Source organism: Ictalurus punctatus, chromosome 2 (genome assembly GCF_001660625.3).
Source record: "Ictalurus punctatus breed USDA103 chromosome 2, Coco_2.0, whole genome shotgun sequence".
Lineage (NCBI taxonomy): Eukaryota > Metazoa > Chordata > Actinopteri > Siluriformes > Ictaluridae > Ictalurus > Ictalurus punctatus.
Window position 1 is genome coordinate 15,352,983 of NC_030417.2, and position 23,136 is coordinate 15,376,118.

The 23,136-nt window shown below is 39.8% G+C and overlaps 1 protein-coding gene across 2 annotated transcripts in view; it reads right to left on the bottom strand.

Moving 5' to 3' along the window:
* spata5 (spermatogenesis associated 5) overlaps window positions 1-23,136 on the bottom strand; it is a 102,911-nt gene that overhangs the window by 73,962 nt on the left and 5,813 nt on the right. For both annotated transcript variants that reach the window (XM_053688204.1, XM_053688199.1), the window contains exons 5-13: window positions 20,996-21,619; window positions 20,501-20,630; window positions 20,293-20,349; window positions 20,079-20,202; window positions 18,021-18,276; window positions 11,162-11,316; window positions 6,194-6,403; window positions 4,395-4,448; window positions 4,240-4,319 (exon numbers count right to left, since the gene is read on the bottom strand). In XM_053688204.1, coding sequence (XP_053544179.1) covers window positions 4,240-4,319; window positions 4,395-4,448; window positions 6,194-6,403; window positions 11,162-11,316; window positions 18,021-18,276; window positions 20,079-20,202; window positions 20,293-20,349; window positions 20,501-20,630; window positions 20,996-21,619 — 1,690 coding nt within the window. The remainder of the gene's footprint in view (window positions 1-4,239; window positions 4,320-4,394; window positions 4,449-6,193; window positions 6,404-11,161; window positions 11,317-18,020; window positions 18,277-20,078; window positions 20,203-20,292; window positions 20,350-20,500; window positions 20,631-20,995; window positions 21,620-23,136) is intronic.

The window sequence follows — 23,136 nt, forward strand, 5'->3', positions numbered from 1 at the left end:
TATTTGTGATTTTTATGTAGGAGATCATTGTGCATGTATCTCAAATTCATTAACATGGAAAATTGATTTGCTGTGTATAACTATAACAATATAATGTTTTTGAAACTGGTTGGTTGTTTATGAGTATAGGTCAAAAACTGGTTTATTGGAAATAAAGAGTTTGGATTGTAAACTGGTTTATCGTGTATAACAAGTGTAGATTACTGGATTAATGTGTATAGTAAATTTAGATGCGACTGGTTTTTGTGTATAGTATAGTGTACAGAGTTTAGATATGAAACTAGTTTGTTATGTATATTAAATTTAGATCTACATCTGGCTTACTGTTTTTAATTCATTTAGATCGGAAACTCCTTTATTGTGTATTACAAGTTTAGATCTGAAAGTGGTTTATTGTGTACAAGAAGGTTGGCTGTGAAACTGGTTTTACTGTGCATATACTGAATTTAGATATGAAACTGGTTATATGTATAACAAGCTTAGATCAGAAACTGGTTAGTTTATTGTCTAATGAGTTTAGATCTGAAACTTTTATTATACAGAGCAAGTTTAGATCCAAAACTGGTCTATCATGTACAGTATAACAAGTATATATACTGGTTACAGTGTATAATGAGCTTAGAACTGAAATAGCTCAGATATTAAACTGATTTATTGCATGTAAGGAGTTTAGATCTGAAATTGGTTTGTAGTTTATAACAAGTTTAGACCTGAAACTGGGTTAATTTGTATAACGTTGTGATCTCAAACCAGTTTATTCTGCGTGTGTGTGTGTGTGTGTATATATATATATATATATATATATATATATATATATATATATATATATAAATAAAAGAAGTGTAGATCTGAAACTGGTTTATCATGTATAACAGGTTTTATCTGGAACTGTCTTACTGTTTATAACAAGTTTATATTTGAATCTAGTTTATGGTTAACAACACGTTTACATCCAAAACTGGTTTATAATGCATTTAAAACTGAAACTGGTTTCTTGTGTATAACAATTTAAAATTAGAAACTGGTTTAGTGTGTACAACAAGTTTACAAAAATGGTTTATAAAGAGTTTCCTGGTTTATCCAAAACTAGGGGGGAAAAAATAGTTTTTAATGAATTTAGGTGAATTTTAATGAATTTGAAACTGGTTTATTGTGTAGAACAAGTTTAGATTAGAAACTGGTTTACTGTGTATCTGAAACTGGTTTATTGTATGCAAGTTGTTGTTTTTTTTTGTGTATACCAAGTTTAGATTTGAAACTGGTTTAATGTGTATATAACAGGTTTATATGGGACACTGGTTTATTGGGTATAACAACTCTGGATCTGAAAGTAGTTCATTGTTCATAACAAATTTGGTCTGAAACTGGTTTATTGTGTACGCCAAGCATAGACCTGTTACTGGTTTATCTGAAAGGGATTTGTTGTTTCTTTAAGGCTGGTTTTCTGGTTAATAACTGGTTTGTGGGTAAGAGCTTAAGAGTAAGGATTTGATGCTTTTGCCGGTACACACAATACAGGTTGATTTGTTGTATATACCTCAAGCTGATTTGTTGTACATAATAATAATTTTAAAAAAAACTGTTTCAGGTACAAATTACTTCCTACACATATATACCCTGTTCGACCTAAAACACTATTGTTGTGTATTAAAGTGATTTAAAAACAGTTTCTCTAAACTTGTCCTTCCTAAAAGTGCTTTACTGTATATATATTGTATGTATTTAGTAATCATTGTTGGTATACCAAGCAGGGGACAAAAACACTGGTTGGTAAAAACACTGAGGGACAATCCATAATCAAAAGCCAGACATACAGGCCAGGGTCAACACCAAAGGTAAACACAAGGGACTAGGAACCAAACCTAGACCGAGGAAAAACCACATCTTCAAAATTCATATGAACATGCAAGACGTCGCAACCGCACAAGAAAACACTGAGGGTATGTATACACAAACTAAACACAGGGAACAAACAACAGGTGGAAACGATCAGCAAGGGAACCAAAGAAGTTGTGACCATATAAGGAAAGTGACAAGCGAACAGAGACAGAAGACGCAGGATGTTGGGGGTCAACAAGGACAGAATGAAGGTAGATTTAACTCTGTATATAAGCAGTTTATGTGTGGTTTATATTCAAAACTTATTTGTGCTTCATCAAAAACTGACTGTTCGAATGGATTAAGTAGAGCAGGCTAATTTGGCAAGTGTATTTAAATTAGTAATATTATACATATCACAAAGAAAATGTAATACACAAAATTGGTTTACTGTATTGTCTTAAGTAGGTCAATCTAAAAACAACTAGACCATTTAAAAGTTTAGATCTGAAACTGGTTTATTATAAGTTTACATCCAAAACTATACTATACATCTATATATACACACACACAACTATACATCCAATAATGAGTTTCCTGGTTTATCCAAAACTGGACAAAACAAGGTTTGATGAATTTCAGCCTGAATCTGATTTATTATGTATAACAAATTTTGATCTGAAACTGATTAACTGTGTATAGATCTGAAACTGGTTTAGTGTGTATACTGTATATCTGAAACTGGTTTATTGTATGCAAGTTTAGATCTGTGTATATACCAATTAAGATTTAAAACTGATTTAGTGTGTTTAACAAAATCAGATCTGAAACTGGTTCATTTTTAAAAAAAAAAAAAAAATGTAATCTATTTTTTTTTTTTTGTATCTAATTCTTAGAATTCCTTAGATTTATATATAACGCTCTGCAAGGCACTCAAAGCGATTTACATCGTATTGGGCGGGAAACCTCCTCAAACCAACACCACCACCATCCACCTGGATGATGTGACGGCAGCCATAGTGCACCAGAACGCCCACCACATGCCAGCTACTGGTGGAGAGGAGCCTAATGTAGCCAATTCAGAGATGGGGATTATGAGGGGGCCATGACAGAGAAGGGCTAATGGGGGAATTTCTCCATGACACCCGGGTTATACCCCTACTCTTTTATGAGAACTGTCCTGGGATTTTTAATGACCACAGAGAGTCAGGACCTCGGTTTAACGTCTCATCCGAAAGGCTGTGCTGTTTTTACATTATAGTGTCGCTGTCACTATACTGGGGCATTAGGCCCCACACAGACTACAGGGTGAGCACCTCCTGCTGGCCCTCACTAATACCACTTCCAGCAGCAACCTTAGTTTTCCCCAGGAGGTCTCCCATCCAGGTACTGGCCAGGCTCAACCCTGCTTAGCTTTAGGGTGATATGGCTATGTTACATCTAGTATGTACATTCTTACAAAAACTTATTCCATTTTGTTAGCATCTAAGGAATAACGCTATTTAAAGTATAAATGCCTATTTTTTTGTCAGTTTATGGTATAAACAAATGTACAAAAAAATCAGATGCGTCGCTTAATACACAAAGAAATTTCAGATATAAACTTGTTACATGCAACAACGTTGCACCTAAAATAAGTTATGTGTATGTATAACAGGACATCCAGAATTATTCATTCATTATTCATCTTGGACAACATAAATTTGCAAACATTAACAATTTCTTATTTATTAAAGTCAAGTACTTTTTATCCATTTATAGTTATTAGTATATTAATATATAGTATAACAGTATGGTATATGGTGTGTATGTATTGTTAGAGGTGCTGCTATAGATAATTAACACCTTTTGACCAATCGAAACCAAGAATTTAACAGACTATGTAGTTTCAGTGGTTTATAAATAAAACCGAGTATTCTGCTTGAAGCTGCTAAAACTAAATCTGGTTTGTTATAAGAGTGTTGTGTGTAAGAATTTTATACGTGGAAGTGATTTGGTGAACTGCTTTAATAAACACGTTATCAAATCCGAAACAGGCTCATTGTTCCACATGTGGAAATGGTTTTTCATAAATGGTCTACTGCGTTATAAGAGATTTGCTGTGAAACCTTTAGTTGTGTTGACGGGGCTTGAGGGATCAAAATGGCTTTGTATGTGAACATGACTGCGTGTAAATGATATACACAAAACGTTTCTGTAAGCTTGTTGTACCTTAAAACATTTCACGTTAAACAGGTTTATGTGGGATCAGTGTGCAAGAATTTACAATTGCAATAAAACACTGATTATGAAACTAGTTTGTCGTGTGTAAAAAGTTCATACATGAAAGAAAAAGAAAAGAAAAAAAAAGAAAGAAAAAAAAACAGTGTATAGTGCGTGACAATACACCTATAGTGCTTGTTACGGTGTGTGAACGCAAACCTGCTCCTTTCTACAGCCAGAGCGTCGATCTCGTCAAAGAAAACAATGGAGGGAGCCACGGCCCGCGCTTTCCGGAAAACCTAAACATCAAAAACACAAACCGGATTAAACAGAACTCACAAAAACACTCGCTCGCACACTCAAAATGCACTGACCTCCCTCACGGCTCTCTCAGACTCGCCGACGTATTTACTTAGTAACTCAGGACCCTGAAACACAAGAAGAAAATAAAAACACTATGAACTGTGTGCAAATGTGCATATGAGTGTGTGCGTGTGTGTGTGTGAGAGAGAGAGAGACGTCAGCTCTGTTTCATACTGTCCCCTTCTTGCGGTCTCTCTCGCCAACTCATTTCCTGTCCTGCTCTCCTGCTTTTCAACACACCTCACCTCATGCACTTCAGATAGAGACACACAGTCCCCCCCCCCCACCCACACACCTCTCAACTTCCATGTCAAGCAGTCTCCTCTGTCTTGCATATTTGAGCACACACAGACAAGACACTTTATTAAACAGACAGACAGACAGACAGACACACACACACACTTAAGACAGCTACTCTCAGTCTCCAGCCTCTCTTCAGCCTTAAGCACTTGAGCCCTAGCCACTAAGCACTTATCTGGTTTCGCTTTTATTTACTACACATACTAATGGGAAGCGGTCAAAAGGAAACGTGAACGGTCGTACATCCATCAAACTCCTGTTTTTGTAAAAAACCTTCTTAAGACGACTGACGAGATGACATCATTCAAAAGTGACAACCAGAGACCCCCGCTAGGTTACTACTACACCAGGGATAAAGCTGTATGTTTCCATAGCTACATACTGTTTATAACTGCTGTAATTGATGATGTATTGGTGATGTTTTTGTGAAAAGACATTTATTTAGTATTTGGAAGTCTGCAGTGTCAGCAGTCAGAGGTAAAGTCGAAACTTTAAGTTTCCCTCTTTAGCCACACCTCAACTATTTCCCATTGTAAAAATAACATGGGAGACACCAAGCTAAAAACACACACACACACAAATTTCCTGTTTGCTACCGTTCACCTTGGAACTCTTTCATCACACACAGTGAACTAACCCGTCTCTCTCTCTCTCTCCCTCTCCCTCTCTCTCTCTCCCTCTCTCTCTCACACACACACACACACACACAGACTGCTGATCAATCTTCCTCAATCAGACCCTGACAGCACTGTGGGAGGCCATCGGAAGTACCGGCTGTGTGTGTGTGGGGATGTGTGTGTTTTTGATGAATGAGAATGACAAACACAAGGTCATGAAGGTCAAAGGAGTGCGACTGAACTGCTGTCAATCGTCTCAGGCAGGAAGGACAGACAGAGAGGATGAAAGACAGGGAAAGACAATCTCTCTCTGACTTTAAACACATGCCTTGTCCTAAATCACACCATATTTACTACTAAGGGTCTCTCATAAACTTTTCATGCTCTGTGGTGTTTAAAAGAAGGTAATATAAGAATGTGTGTGTTTTGTTTTGTTTTGTTTTTTTTTTTTGGGGGGGGGGGGGGGGGGGGGGCGTGACTTCTGTGGCCATCAGTGCCATTAAATGAGGAATAGCCTCTGTGAACTGTCTTTGTCAGTACCAGCGAAGTAGGTAAGGTCCATGTACCTGTCATTCCAAGTGAAGGAAGTGTGGCCTGTATCACTGTAACTCCCAGGAAAGGTGTGTAGCCTATATGAACTGTGTCAATCCCAGGAAAGGGGTGTGGCCTATGTGAACTGTATGTCAATCCCAGGAAAGGGGTGTGGCCTATGTGAACTGTATGTCAATCCCAGGAAACGAGGTGTGGCCTATGTGAACTGTGTGTCAATCCCAGGAAAGGAGGTGTGGCCTATGTGAACTGCGTGTCAATCCCAGGAAAGGAGGTGTGGCCTATGTGAACTGTGCCAAAATAAATGCTGACCATATGTACACACATCTACACAAACACTTTACCTTGATGGCAATGAAGTTGAATTTGCTCTCGTTAGCAAGCGCTTTTGCGATCATGGTCTTGGAGCAGCCAGGTGGTCCGTACAGCAGCACACCTTTGGGGGGCGTTATGGCGAGCCGAGAGAATGCCTCGGCATGCTTCAACGGCCACTCGACAGCCTGCTTCAGCTTTAGCTTCACATCCTCCATCCCTCCTACATCACTCCAACACACCTACACACACACACACAATTGCTATGAAAGCAGAAAACCACTCCATTTTCACATTTACTTCAGATGGGACCCATGGGCCAAATCCGGTTCACTTAACAAGATTATTAGGCTTGCCAATTATGCAATAAACTTTCCCTTTTAAGCTTCACATTCAAAAGTTGCATGCAAAATTGCATTCATTTTACCATCCATATTCAATTTATTAAAACACAATAACTTTTAAAGGGGAAACAAAAACACAACCCTATTTCTCAAAATAACAAACCACAGATTTTAACATTGGGAGATTTGTAGATGGAAGTTGCTTAGCCTGCTAGCTACACTTGTCAACTGTTAGCAAGGCACTGAACTAGCTATTTACTTGAAAACCATACTGCTGAGTACACTGATCTCACCTTCATGTTCAAGGGACCAGTATGACACTCGTGTTTCGTCACATGGTGCGTTACCATGGTTGAAGTAGCCGTTATAAGATGGGTACATTTGGCCATAAAGGGATGCACATGGTCAGCATTAATACTCTGATTAGACTGTGGCATTCAAATTATTCGTGATTGGAGCTAAGGAGCACAAAGTGTGACAAGAATACATTCCCCACACCATTACACCACCACCACTAGCCTATACAGTAGACACAAGACATTGTGGGTCCATGGATTCATGCTGTTGATGGCAAATTCAGACTCTACCATCTGGAGAATTGGAGATTCATCAGACCGGGCAATGTCTTTCCAGTCTTTAACTCTCCTGTTATGCTGAATCAGATTCCTGTTCTTGGCAAGAAGGAGCGGAACCTGATGAGGTCTTCCGCTGTCTCAGCCCAACCACCCCAAGGTCTGCCATACACGCCTGCAGAACTGCCACTCGTTGGACGCATTTTGCTTTCTGCACCATTCTGTTGTGCATGAAAATCCCAGTCAGGTCAGCAGTTTCTGAAATACTCAAGCCATTCATCTGGCACCAACAACCATGCCAGGGTTAAAGTCACTGGCAACACATTTTCCCCATTCTGATGCTTGATGTGAACATTACCTGACACAGCATACCTGTATTTGCATGATTTATGCATTCTGCTGTTCTCACGCTATTGGCTGATTGGATAACTGCAGGTGCACAAGTGTTCCTAATAATGTGACTGACACCTCAAATTTAAGAAAGCATACACACTCATCAAGGTCTATTACTGGATGATTTTTTTTTCTTTTCATTTTGGTACAAACCCAATTTTTCAGCTTTCCCCCCCCAATGTCCAATGGATTTTCCAGACCACCTCACACACACACACACACACACACACACACACACACACACACACACACACACATATATATATATATATATATATATATATATATATATATATATATATATATATATATATATATAAATCAAACTGGGCAGATATTTAAATCACATTGTCCCAAGGATAAAGGTTTCTTATATTTTTAAAACTAAAGAAGCATACTTTGGACGTCAAACATGTCTTGAGTTATAGACGACACTGAGGAAACGTCATGTAAATTTCACACTTTTACACACATGCACAGAATTGCTGGGGATCCTTCAGGACCAAACTTACAGACCATTATATATACACTTATGCTAGTGCACATGGTGTTTGTTTCTCTCTCTCTCTCTCTCTCTCTCATACACACACACACACACACACACACACACACACACACACACGCAGGAAGTTTCTTATATAAAGATGAGAAATGAATGTCTAAGCTCATCTGGATCTGATCAGCACTGCTGGAACCCATCAGCCTTCCTCTCGCTATCCTTCACTTCTCTCACATTCTCATTTTCTTGCATTCCTATTCTTTGCCTTTCTATCCTCACCATCACCTCTTTCATTTCTCTACCTGTCCTCTGTTTATTTATGCATTTCTCTTCCTCCTTTTTTTCTCTCCATCCTGTTTCTCTTTCCTGGTCTAGCTCCCACTAACCCTCCCTCCCTCGCTATCACCCCATCATCATCAACATCATCATCATCATCTTTTCTTCCTCGAGCCCTTGTTTTCTCAATATTCCTCCATCCTTTGCTTTATACTCTGCTGATTTACCTGTGTCTCTCTTCCTCAACACTATCTTTTCTCCATTTCCCTCCATTTATTATGCTCCCATTATGTTGACCATCCATGTTACTATATCCCCCCCCCCCACACCCTCACCCCCACCTCTCTTCTGTTTGTTTGCATGTGCTATGCTGATCTCAGTCCAAAGCAGGAAGCAAAGCTGCACCGCTCCGGGCAACACATCGCCACTACAACCTGATTCCAATTAGTGGCAGGATGATGCGAGAGCCTCTTCCTGTATGGTTACACACACACACACACACACACACACACACACACTGCAGGATGCTTGTGTGTTGTACACATAAAATCTACTCCCAAAAAACATCCCCTCTTCCAGTCTCCATTCAGCAAACAAGGCTGTGGTGTGTGTGTGTCCTTCTTTCTCTCTGCAGGTGTGAGGTGTAAAATGCCCACACGCACACACACACACACGTTCACTTCTTCGCTTGTTCATTAACTTATTCACCTCCTTTTTTTTTAATTCACTCATTCATCTATAAATTCACTTTCCTCCGTATTTTCCGCGATCATTTACTTGGTTTGTACATTCGAGGATCGTTTCATACTTTTACTAACACACACTCATTTACTCATACATTCATGTGTTCACTCATTCATGGGATCATACATTCACTTCATTTATTCCTTTACTCCCTCAACATTCACTATATGTTTACTCATGTCTTCGCTTGTTTACACGGTTCCTTTATTAATTCATTCATATCCTCACTCGCTCAATTCTTCCTTTAATCATGTTTTTTTCACCCATTCATTCTTTTGCAATAATTCCATTAGTTATTCACACATTCACTCATTTTTGGTTTCATCAGTTCACGATTTTCTGCACCTCAGTTCCTTCACTTTTCACTGCATGCGTTCATTTACACTGACTGCATTCACACGTTCAATTACACTGATTGCATTCACACGTTTATTTACCCTGCATGCATTCATTCACACTGCGTGCATTCACACATTCATTCACACTGCGTGCATTCACACATTCATTCACACTGCGTGCATTCACATTCATTCACACTGCGTGCATTCACACATTCATTCACACTGCGTGCATTCACACATTCATTCACACTGCGTGCATTCACACATTCATTCACACTGCGTACATTCACACATTCATTCACTCATTCATTTACACTGCATGCATTCACTCATCCATTCACACTGCATGCATTCACTCATCCATTCACACTGCATGCATTCACACATTCATTTACACTATAGGCATTCACTCATTCATTTACCTTTCTTCATGTTCATTCATTCCTTTCCATGTTAATTCCTTTACTTATTCATTCACATGTTCACTTACTCCTTCATAAGTTCACTTGGCTCTTTGTACTTTCACCCACTCATTCCTTTGCACTAATTCTTACCTGTGCATTCACACGTTCACTCGTTCATTCCTGGGTTCATACTGTATGCTCGCTTGTTAATTTGTAAATTAACTTCCCTTCTCCATTTGTACATTCACTTCTTTAAATCACACGTTTACTCGTTCACATTCATTTACAGACTAATGAATCATTCAAAAAAAGTCACTGTTTCTTCGCACTTTCATCCATTTACTCTTTTGTATTGATTAACACATTCATTCATTTGCTTGACCGTTCTTCGGTTTGTACAAAAACCCGTTCATTTGTACGTCCATTCACTCACTTCTTCATTTGTGTGTTCTCGGATTACTTTATTTAGTCATGTGTCCATTCCCTCACTCGCTGACATTCTTACTTATCCACTCACTCATTCATACATTCATTTGCTCCTTCAGACTTTCGCTCATTCAGTCATACGTTCTTACATTACACTCGTCCCTGATCACATTCACTCGTTCATTCCTATTTTCACTCATTTGCTCACTTCTTAATAGTTCATTCGCTGATTGTCGGTGTCCGTACTTATATATTCCTTGGTTCACCCAGTTCATTCATTCATTCGTTCGTTCAAAGTGTTATGTTCACACATTCATTTGTATATTCACTCCTTCACTTCTTTATTCACGTTTACTCATTCACTCATTCATTTATACGTTCTCTTCTTCACTTTTATAGACTTAATCATTCAGAAAGTCACTCGTTTCTTCATAGTGTCACCCATTTACTCGTTCATATTCATTAATACGTTCATTCATTCTTCGGTTCACACATCCACTCATTCATTTGTGCGTTCACTTGTTCGCTTCTTAGTGTGTTCTCTCATTATTTCATTTAGTAAAGTGGCTACTCCCTCACTCGCTCACATTCTTCCTTATCCAGTCGATCATTCACGTGTTCGTTTGCGCCTACGCACTTTCGCTCAGTCAGTCATTTGTTCTTACATTTCACTTGTTCCTAAACCACATTCACTCATTCAATTCTATTTTCTTCAATCCTCATTTCTTAACGTTTCAATCACTGATTGTGCACGTCTGCACTTATATATTCCCTAGTTATATTCACTCAGTTACCTCATTCATATGTTCACTATCAATCATTCAATCCCATCTTTACTTATTCACTCACCTGCTCATACATACATTCATTCATTCGTTCTTTCGCATTTTCACGCATTTATGTATTTCTTCATGGTTCATCGCTTATTTCCCTGATTGCCTGTGTCTTTACTTTTTCGTTCATACATTCACCTACTCAATCGGTTCACTCATTCATCTCACCTTTGGCACATCGATGGCCACTTCTCTCATGGCGCTGGGTTTAACTTGAGTCATGGCCAGCTGAAGGTCAGAGGTCGTGACCTTCACTCTGTCCATCAGGTCATTGTCAGAGATGCCTGGAGTGGAGGAGAGCACTCTTCTCAATGCATGGAGCCCTGCAAAGAAAAAAAAAAAAAAACGAAAATGAAACACACACACACACAAATAAAGTTTTGAAATTAAATTAGCCATATTTCCCTTTGCTTAGCTATTGAAATGGCACTTTATTCAAATGAAATGCTGTGTGTGTGAATAAACAAATAAATCCATCCATCCATGTCTCCTTTCACCGCAGGCCATCCGTACACAAGCGCATTTCTCTTTCGCGTGCACATTCCCAAAACACTTGCTATAATCCTGCCCATTCAGGCTAATCCATCAACACCTTTCCTCCTGCTCACACACATATACTTCTTTCATGGAGACAGAGGTGAAACGAGTGCATGTTTAAGAAGTAAGAAAGAAGTAAAGAAAGACTGAGGCAAGCACATACACACACATACACTCACAAACAACAAAAGGAAATGCGAACACACAATCATCAATTAAACCCAACAGTATTCCCATCCTGTCGTCTCTTTATCCACCTTCACGCCTCTGATCAGATGAGACGCTTATTAAAGCTATTCCCATGTGCACAGATTTAAAATAAAAAAAACAAACACAAAAGCTAGTGGTGGGAAACCTGACAGCGAGCACAGAAGACAGAAAAGCGAGAAAGCTTTTCAGCGAGACGGTCTTTCTAGGAAAAGGAAGACTGAAATGATGAATAAAAAGCTGCAGGCAGAAAAAAAAAATGCTAATGCTTAAAACTATACTGAAACACAATCTGAAGGAATGCTACAGGATGGGAAGATGGAAAGATGCTAATAAAAAGCTATGGTGAAGATAAATCTGAAAAGATGCCAGTATAAAAGTTGCTGACATAATTCAGAAGGTAAAGCTCAAAAGATGTTATAACTAATAATAACGCTTTATTACTGTTAACCTGCACGGACGGCCCTAAGGACCCTGCTTGTCTTCCATCAAGTCTTTTTTTTTCCACCTCACACACACAGCCGCAAAGCTTCCTTTCGTGCTGCTGGCTGGAATTGCAGGAGGATTTATGATTAGACAGTATTACATCCTGTTTACATAAAACACAGATTCCTAAAGCACAGACACTCGCAGTCCGAGCCAAGAAGGTCAGTTTGTTCTAGAGAGGAACCCTGAGGGACACTGAGCCTCTCTCCTACGTGCTCCACTTATTCACGTTTTCTCTCTCTATACATAAACACAGCGTCCCGACAGGACCTGAATCAGTGTACGTGTGTACCACCACAAGTTTGTACTGAATCGAGAGCAAAACCAAGTCAGGTGCAAGTATAAATTTGTCGAACACTGTACTTAACACTTCTTTTACATGCATATGTTAAAAACAGTGCTCAAGCATAAAGCTTATGACTCCAAACATGCCCAAAACACCCAGAATCAGATTTAAGGAACCTAAAAACACTTAAAAACATCTCAAACCCAAGACTGAAATAATCAAAACCAATAAAACCCACAAAACTCCACATTAGGCGATCCAAAGACCCAGAAAACCTGATCTGAAGAAGTCCAAATCCACAAAGCAACCAGAACTCCAGGGATAAGAGGTCAGAAACAATCAAAATCTAAAAATTTTAAAAGGATCCAAACACCCATAAAACATACACAAACACTCAGTTAGCAAAAAAAAAAAAAAACACCTTCAAATTAGAGACGCACCGATACAAAATTTCTCAGCCGATACAATAGCCGATTATTCAGAGTGACATCGGCCGATACTGATAACCGATACCGATAGTTCTGCCTTTTATGCCTTCTTTTAAATTAATAATAATTAATTCCACAATTCTGAAGGAAATGCAAATAAAAACGTTATTCTCTCCATTTCAACAAGTTGTTTCACAGTAACTGGTCTCATAAACAGAAAACACATTATTCACATTAACATTAACACATGAATTAAGTACTGAAGATTAAAGGAAGATTTCTTAACTTATTGAATGTTAAATCATATTAAGAGAATTACTTGACTGAATTCTAAAAAACCTCCTGTTAGTCTCACACTCACTCACCACAAATAAAAGCATTTCTACTTCATCACTGACATCAAACTGGTAATATATAATATAAACTTTTTTATATATTAACATTCACTGGATATGAAATATACTACTCTACAAATATATTTTTCTGTGCAATATATACTATTTTCTTTTCATTTAAATCTTTCAACGATGTACTGGCCCTTTAATTCAGCGCGTGGAGGGGATTAGACTCAACTCGACTCGATTACAAACTGCAGTTTTGTCATCATTCCACACAAGAGACATAAACTTTGCACACAGCACCAAATCGATGTGTTTTCCCGCCCTCTTTTGATTGACAGGATATAATCGGCCCTGATCGTCGGATGTTTATAAACTATCGGCTGATAGCCCATAGCGGGAAAAATAGACTTTATCGGCCAATACCGATTATCGGCCGATACATTGGTGCATCTCTACTTCGAATACTTTCAAAACAAGCACTGAGTGTCTACACCAATGGGGAACCCAGACCAAACACTCACATAACCTGAACTCCACCAAAAACCACAGAAAATCACAAACATAATGAATGAATCTATCTAATACTCCCAAACACCAATAATCTGCCCAGTGCCTGACAAAAGAACCAAAAACCCAAACCTTGATGGAGCAAACACCCATAATACACCCAAACGCCACGGGTAACAACATACATAACTAACCAAAATATTCAGAAAACATTTTTTTAAATTAATTTTAAACAGATTTTATGAATCCAAAAATGCAAAATCCATACAGAGTCGCTGATTTAATGATGACAAACACCTTCCATAAACCAAAAAGCTAAGACCTAAAGGGTTCCAACAGCCCAAAAAGCCCAGAAGGACTAACCATCAAATCACCCAAATATGCCTATCCCAGGCTACGCCAGGCGGAGGACACACTGGACGAGGTGCCAACCCATCACAGAGCACAACTGCACACAAATTCACAATACGGACAATATGGAAATGCCAAGCACCCTACAATGCATGTCTTTGGACTGGGAGCGGAAACTGGAGTACCCGGGGGAAACCCCCGAAGCAAGGGGAGAGCATGCAAACTCCACACAAACAGAGTGGAGGCGGGATTGAAGCCTCCAACCCTGGAGGTGTAAGGCAAACATGCTCACCACTAAGCCATCGTGACCAACCCCCTGCCCCCTATCAAAAAAACGTAACTCAAGGAAACGGAAACTTAAGTGGATTAAACACCCAAAAGCTTAACACTTACGGAGTCCAAATACAAGAAAACAAGCACCTTCTAAAAAACACACAAAATCCCAGACCTAGGAGGTCCAAACTCCAATGAACCACCCAGAGATTCAGATGTGAGGGGTCCAAGCACCATAAATACAACCCCAAACCCCACTGTTGAGATGCAAAATTAACTCCTTAAATCAACCTAAAATCCTAGACAGAAACTAAAGGGATATCAACACTGGCACCACGCGGGGGGGGCAACAAAATGCATAGAATTGTAAGATTTAGAGAGATCCAAACACACGGGGCTACCTGGCCACAACACTCAGAACCCCAAAAACCAACAATCTTATTTTCTGAAGAAGGAAAAACTTTCATGAACAGCTGATGATGTCATTAACTGGACCACTACACCACTGATAATTCACACAACAGTAAAGTAATAACAGAGAGAGAGAGAGAGAGAGAGAGAGAGAGAGAGAGAGAGAGAGAGAGAAACACTTCCCCACTCCCTTGGGCTATTCCTCATTTTATTCATTTGGTTAAGAAAAACATCCGATGCTGTAGTCGTGTGGCGTGTGTGCTAGAGAGAGATACACACACTAATGTAAACCAAATGTGAATTCCTGTCCTCTATTCATCTCTCTCGCTCTCTCTCTCTCTCTCTCTCTCTCGCGCATGGCTGAGGTGCAGCTGCATCCTAAATGACGTTGGATACCAGGCCTCAATTCCAAGAAGCGAAGACGAACATTTGCAAAACATCCCACTCGGCCAAATTAGGGCCAACACTGCACTCTTTCATACTGATAGGAAATGAGAGAGGAGGGGAAAGAAGAGGGGGAAAGAAAAATGTATGGTTGGCATTAGAGGCATGGATCCAATTAGCCAGGTTTAAAAATAGAGCTGGAGGAAAAACGGGCCTTCATATAGAAGAGTCATAAAGTTCTCACCTGGTCTGTTCATGTCACGTCCATACAGGTAAAGAGACTGGGGCAAAAATGTATTATTATTATTATTATTATTATTATTATTATTATGAGGGAGTATTAAAAAAAAGAAAATATTATGATAGTATGAATTAAACAAAGAAAGTAAGAAAGAATGAAAGAAAGAACAAAATATTGTGAGGGTAGGAATTAAACCGAAAGAAAGAAAGATTAGAGACTGTAACAAAACAAAAGAAAGATTAGAGACTGTAACAAAACAAAAGAAAGAAAGAAAGAAAGAAAGAAAGAAGGAAAGAAAGAAGGAAAGAAGGAAAGAAAGAAAGAAAGAAAGAAAGAAGGAAAGAAAGAAAGAAAGAAAGAAGGAAAGAAAGAAGGAAAGAAGGAAAGAAAGAAAGAAGGATAGAAAGAAGGAAAGAAAGAAAGAAAGAAAGAAAGAAGGAAAGAAAGAAGGAAAGAAGGAAAGAAGGAAAGAAAGAAGGAAAGAAAGAAAGAAGGAAAGAAGGAAAGAAGGAAAGAAAGAAAGAAGGAAAGAAGGAAAGAAAGAGGCAGCCCTGGCCAGAACTATTATAAAATACTAGGAAATGATTGTTTATAAGTAATAAGAACACGCCGTGTTGTTGTTTTTTCACTAAATAAAAATGTTGTTTTCTTTTCTCTCGTTTCGATGAAGACTGATGTGCAAACATGACAAAACCCGATGTGAAAATCAACATGACTCTATAAGCACACATCACCTGCTCAAACAGTGTGTGTGTGTGTGTGTGTGTGTGTGTGTGTGTGTGTGTGTGTGTGTGTGTGTGTTGATAACCTCTTGAAAAGGTCAACCTGAGATTCAGCATCTCTGACCTTTGGAGAAACTCTCGCTTCGTCAGAACCAAAAGCCAAAATATACTTCTGTCGTTACGCAAGGAGCACAAGACAAAAAAAAGAGACGGAAGAGGGAAAGAAAAAAAGAAAAAAAAAAGAAAAAAAAAAGACAGTAACATTTTCATTATGGTGCGCACCTTTTCCGGAGCTTTCCCCTCACACACCTGTATTTACACTCCACAACAGCTGGGTTAAAGCTGCATGCTCTAAAGAATAATACCCATCCTTTATAAAAAAAAAAAATAAAAAAAAAGGAGGGAAGGGAAAGAAAAAAAGCTGGAGAGATCCCTCTTTTCCGGAGCCTGCCATTAGCCGGAGGAGGAGAGGAACGTTTCCGGATTTTATAAACACGAGACCGGCAGAAAGCCTTGGCGCTTTAAAAGGAAAAAGCGCTTTATAAGGAAAGCGGCCACATGTAAACACACACTAACCCAATTTATGACCAAGTTCACTTCCACATTTCTCTCCGTGGTTCTCTCTCTCGAGAACACACATCCGTATAATAAAAGCACTGCAGATGCCAGAGATGAGCATCACACTGCTGGAGTCACTGACAGAGTGTGTGTGTGTGTGTGTGTGTGTGTGTGTGTGTGTACAGGGTCATTCAGAGGGCAGTGTGTATTGATCCAGGGTTCAATTTCAGTGAACGTGGGGCATTTGAGCTGCCCGGAATGCTGAGTGCATAGTAATTTTATCACGCACACACGCACACAGCTGCATTAACGTGAGGGAGAAGGATCTGTGCTCAGGACTGCTGACTGTACAGTAATGACAGGATGTAAAAGAAGTCACATATAGACCCCCCCCCCCCCCCCCCCACTCTCTCTCACACACACGTACACACACACACACACACACGCACGGAAGTCTTGGCCTTGTCACATCTCTCAAGAGACGCACGAACACGGAAAACAGTTTTGTTTGTGTTTGGTACATCTATCTTTTTTAATCCATCTGGACAGGAAGTGTTTTCACGACATGGGAATTGTTACGTAAAGGGGGAATAACACTGATATTAGTTCAAGACGTGTTTATTATTGTGCGCGTATACATATGGGAAAAGTAGAGGAAAAAACAACCAGAAAAACACACACACTTGCACTGGCATCAATATGTGACAATGCAAGGAGACAATATAGAGAAAAACAGAGAGAGAAGTGGGGGAGCACGCCTCCTTCACTGGAACTGACAACCACAAAGACCACGGCTCCATCACTGGAACAAAAAAAAATTTGGTGCCCCATGTCAGATCACATTTTTTATTAGCACATTCAGACGCCATGCCTCTTTTGAACAAAGGCGGTTGACTCGGGGCATCAAAACTTTTGCATACACTTTTTTTTTTTTTGTATTTACAGGTGGATGATGTTGCATAGCTCCAATATGCCTTCAATGTACAATTCCCAAATATTGGATCATCAAAAGTGTGTGTGTGAGAGTTTGTGTGTGAGTGAGAGTGTGGGTGAGTGTGTGTGTGTGTGTGAGTGAGTGAGTGTGTCTTGGGTGGTCTTGATATGTGGTGGTTAGCGGTAGCCACTACACAGAAATGGAGGAGAGGAATGAAGGATGTAGCAGAGGAAGAAAGAGGAGGGAGCTGACTCTTGTTTTTCCTCAAAACCCACACACAAAGATGAACACAAAGACACACACACACACACAAAATGAGATGCATGTAACCACACACACAAATAAGGTGTGTAAAACTAACCGGCCTCCTTGCACATAGCGGCGAGGTCAGCTCCTACGTATCCGTGCACCGCATCAGCTAGTTCCTGCAGCTCCTCAGTGGTGATGTCGGTGGGGATAGAGTGCAGCTGCTTGTGTAAGATATCCATACGCCCCTGTGCTGACGGCACACCCACCTCCAGCTCCTGATCAAAGCGACCCGGGCGCCGCAGAGCCGGGTCCAACGCGTCAGGCCTGTTAGTGGCTCCCAGAACCAGCAGAGAGCCACTGTGACTTTCCTACACGCAGAGCCAGAGAGACTGTCTAAAATTACACATTATATGAACACACTATATACTATGTAGCAATCTAAAGCATACTTTTACATGGCTTCCAAATGACAGGTTTCAGTCAAACACCAAGTGTTCACTACATGAGGGAAGTTACGTTTACAAATGTTAAAGACCCTTGAGGATGCCATACAGCTAGCTAGGTAGCTAGCTAGCTAAGTTAAGTAGAAATATTTAGCTTGTGCAGTAATACTGTTTCTTATATTTAGCTCATTTAATACATCATTTTGCTTAACATTTGATCTATAGTGTGATAATGGCTAAATACAAACTACTAGCTAGCTATTTAGCTGCTTACAACATTTGGCTGGTCAAATTAGTCAACTCTTGGCTGTAATGCTAAGCAGATAGCTTTATGTAATGCATTATTTTATAGACCTATCACCTAAATATTTTACTCATTTTATTGCTAGCTAGACTATTTAAGAGCACGCTAATACAAGCAAGCAAGCTAGCTAGCTAGAGCAAGCACTTTGGAAGTCAATTTGGTTAAATAGAAAATACTTACTAATTCATTTTCCTTTTCAAGTTATCTAACAGTCGTGTGACACAGCATAACCTTTGTGTATCTAGTAATGTAGGAACAGCTCATGAGGGAAACAAGACTCTACACAAGCTTGCTAACACGTAGCACAATGTTTGCAGCGCTACCTGTATTTTTTCCAAGGTCTGAAGTAAAACTCTGGTATCTTTAGCATTTCTGAAGTGGGTTATCAGACTTTTATCCTGATCAAATTGAAATACTATCAAATGCTTGGCTAGTTTTATTAACTTGTATAAATAAATCTGTGCCCACTGCGAAATGTCACAAATAGACACAAAGATTACAGTTGTAAAATGTGAATTTAAAATGTTTGCAGAGTGATTCTTCTTCACGACTATAAATGACTAGACACATTACCTGTGTCATTAGATAAAAATATATCTAAAAAATTCTATTCTGTTTACACTTTTTACAATTTATTTATTTTTTAACAATTCTGACTGAGTCATTTGTCTTAACAGATGATAGTGTGCATATAAGCGTAGCATATAAACACATTGCCATTCAGTGCCGGCTAACTGACTGGCTGTTGAACTGACTGGCTGGCTTTCTAACCTGCTGGCTGGCTGGTTTACTGACCTGCTGGACAACTGAATAGCTTTGGATAACTGGTTGACTATCTGAGAGGTTGGTTAACTGATTGGTTGGCTAACAGAGTGGCTGGCTGACTTGTTGGTTAAATGGCTGGCAAACTAACTGAATAGTGGGTTAAGTGAATAGCTGGCTAACTGGCTGGATGGTTAACTAAATAGCTGGCTAACTGAATAGCTGGCTAACTGGCTGGATGGTTAACTGAATAGCTAGCTAACTGGCTGGATGGTTAACTGAATAGCTGGCTAACTGGCTGGATGGTTAACTAAATAGCTGGCTAACTGAATAGCTGGCTAACTGGCTGGATGGTTAACTGAATAGCTAGCTAACTGGCTGGATGGTTAACTGAATAGCTGGCTAACTGGCTGGATGGTTAACTGAATAGCTAGCTAACTGGCTGGATGGTTAACTGAACAGCTGCCTAACTGGCTGGATGGTTAACTGAATAGCTGTCTAACTGGCTGGATGGTTAACTGACTAGCTGGTTAAGTGGCTGGCTGGTTAACTGATTGGTTGGTTAACTGCCTTTTTGTTTAACTGAATGGACGGTTAACAGAGTAGCTGGCTAACACAGGTTGGTTAACTGACTGGCTCATTAATAGGTCAGGTGACTCACAGATCCAATGCCATCCATGAGTGTGAGCAGTGAAGCAACCACTCGTTTCTCCACCTCGTTCTGCGCCCCCTCTCTCCTCGGGCAAAGCGCATCCAGCTCATCGATAAAGATGATCGCCGGCTGCCTGATGAACACACACACACAAATCAAAGACTCAGTATGACAGAACTGCTCTCCTCATGTGAAAATGGTCATTTGTTGAAGAGTTTTTTACCTTTGTGCAGCCTCAGCAAATATCTGACGTAGTCGCGCTTCGGATTCTCCATAAAACCTAAGTACAAATAGAGAGCAAACACAAGAACGACAAGAAATAAAGTGTTAGCACATCACAGCCCTCAGAATGAAACACGTAACCAACATTAATCAAAAACTTATTCAAACTGGAATATAATTGTGAACTGGTTAAAGCATTTTTTACACACTTGCTCATTATTTCAGGGCCATTGATGACAGTCATGTGCGCTCCAACCTCACTAGCTATCGCTCGTCCAATCATAGTCTTCCCTGTGCCAGGCGGGCCATACAGCAGCACTCCTCTAGGGGGTGGGATTCCTGAGAAACATCACATGATCTACTACGGCACTACTGTAACAAACACTTGAAACAAAACATGAATAAATAAATAACATTAAATTTGACTCTGCATGGAATTTAATAATAAATACAGAAGGAATGTAGGAAGGTTCACAGTTCACAGAGAATGACAAATGCGAATATAAAAGCCAAAGATAAATAAATTTTATTTTAAATAATGGAAAATATTGGAAATAATTTGAAAAGTGTTCAGACTTAATGAATAAACTGACAAAATTTGTCCAATGTCCAAAATGTTAAAATAAAGATAAAATTAAAAGTAATTACATTTTTTTTTTAATGCACTATTACACAATGTATTAAAGGTCATTTGTACTTCTCACCGTAATTCTTGAAGATCTCGGGGTGTTTCAGCGGCAGCTCGATCGTCTCTTTGATCACCTGCAGCTGAGTGTTCAACCCTCCAATCATACTGTAAGTGACCTTTGACCTCTCCTGACCCTCATCCTTACTGTCCTGAGTATGTGCGTGCGTGAAGCTGATTCTCGAGGAGCTGCAGACGGAGTAGAAAGTGTCGCTCCCGTTTCGACCAGCAGATGGCGTTTGGGTTTTTCTGTCTCTGTGGGACTGTGCTTCTGGTCCCTCGGGTGTGGACTGATCGGGCGTTTCCGGGTTAGGAGCAAGAGCGCTGTCAGACATGAGGTGGGCGCTCGGGCTGGAGGGCGTGGCGTTCAGTGTGCATGGAGTGGTGTGAGCGAGAGGGGTGCAGGGGGAAGATCGGTTTGGGGTACTGCAGGATGGGTTGAGGCTCAGCTGACCCAGGTGCAGAGAGAGATCCAGAGGTGCATCGTCCGACTCGGAAACAGGGCACGACGTAGCAGAAATTGGGGGAGAAGGAGAAGAGAGGGTGACTCCGTCTACGCCCTTCAGAGACTTCACATTGATCTCACACTTACGGCCAAAATAGGACACGAAGAAGGAACTGCCAGGAAGGAGAATCCTACTATCTGAGAGACAGAGAGAGACAGAGAGAAGAGACAGACAGACACAAGATGTACAGATAGACAGACAGGAGACAAAGTAAAAGAGAAAGAGAGAGATCAGCCGACAGTGAGAGAGTGCGTGTGAGTGAGAGAGAGAGAGAGAGAGAGAGAGAGAGAGAGAGAGAAACAGAGACAGACAGACAAATACAGAAAGAGACAGGAGACAAAAAGAGAGAAACAAAAAAAGTGAGAGACCAGACAAAACAGACCGAGTGAGCGAGAGAGAGAGAGAGGAAGACAGACAGAGACAGACACAAGAGAGACAGATCAAGTAAGAGGCAGATTGACAGACACATTGAGAGAAAGAGAGACAGACATACAGATAGAGACAGAGACAGACAGAGTGAGACCGACAGACCACACAAGAGAGAGACCGACAGACAGAAAGAAAGAAACAGAGAGAGGCAGAGAAACAGACAGATAGAGTGTCAGAAAGAACGTAAGCAAGTCTGGGACACTGAACAACTCGACATGTAGTGAGGATTTAGACACGATGCTAAACCATAAGCGTCCACTACTTGTATATATCGTGTATTGGCAGAATGGTTCGTTTATTTCAGGGTAAAGCATTCACTGGAGTAGGGCTGTAACGACTAATCAATAATTAAAATCGGCAATGAATTTGATTATGGATTAGTCGGGCCCGTGACGTCACTGTGGATACACCCCCCCGTCAATGACGACATTTCACATCCGTGAAAAACGCATTTCTATGAATAAAACACATCTGAGATACAGCGGAGGTCACAGGGTGAGCTGCTGCGGGAAAAAGTTCACGATCCAGGTCGTCCAAAACATGAGAACGTTTTAACGTAAAGCGCTTCAGACAAACTCGTAAGTGTATTAACATGACTTGTCATGTCAGACGCTGTGACAGATGCGTATGCTGTTTAACGTGTTCCAGACGTGTTTTCTACAGCACATTTGAAATTAAATTCCTTTATATCCTTATCTGTAAACATTCACGCTAGAAATTCACGCATTTCCATTTTACATAAAGGCTCGTCCTGACAGTGAACGAGTCTCCATTAAACTTCACTGAATGAGCACGAGTCCACGCATGCGCGTCAATCAAACAGCAAAATATTCATTTTGATCAAATATGTTTGATGCTATATTTAAAAACTGAAGTAATTGTGTTTTTGAGAGCAGTAACTGTAATGGGGTTATAACATGGAATTGTACAGAAATGTAAGAAGTGTTTACATTTACAGAATAGAGTAACATGTTCCTGTGTTCAGATGAGTACTGTGTTCAGCCTCTTACCAATTAACACTTCGTTTGTGCTTTTGTTTTTCTTTATTTAGCCTTTTTAATATAGTGATTTAACTTCTGAATTAAAGCTTATGGACAATCAGCTTTGTGGACAAAGTTGCTTTTTTCTTTTTAAAATATAATGCATTTTTTTTAATCCTTTGCATAGCCCAGATAGATGCATTTAATACCTTTTTCATAGCCTTCAATTTGCACAATGTTTGAAG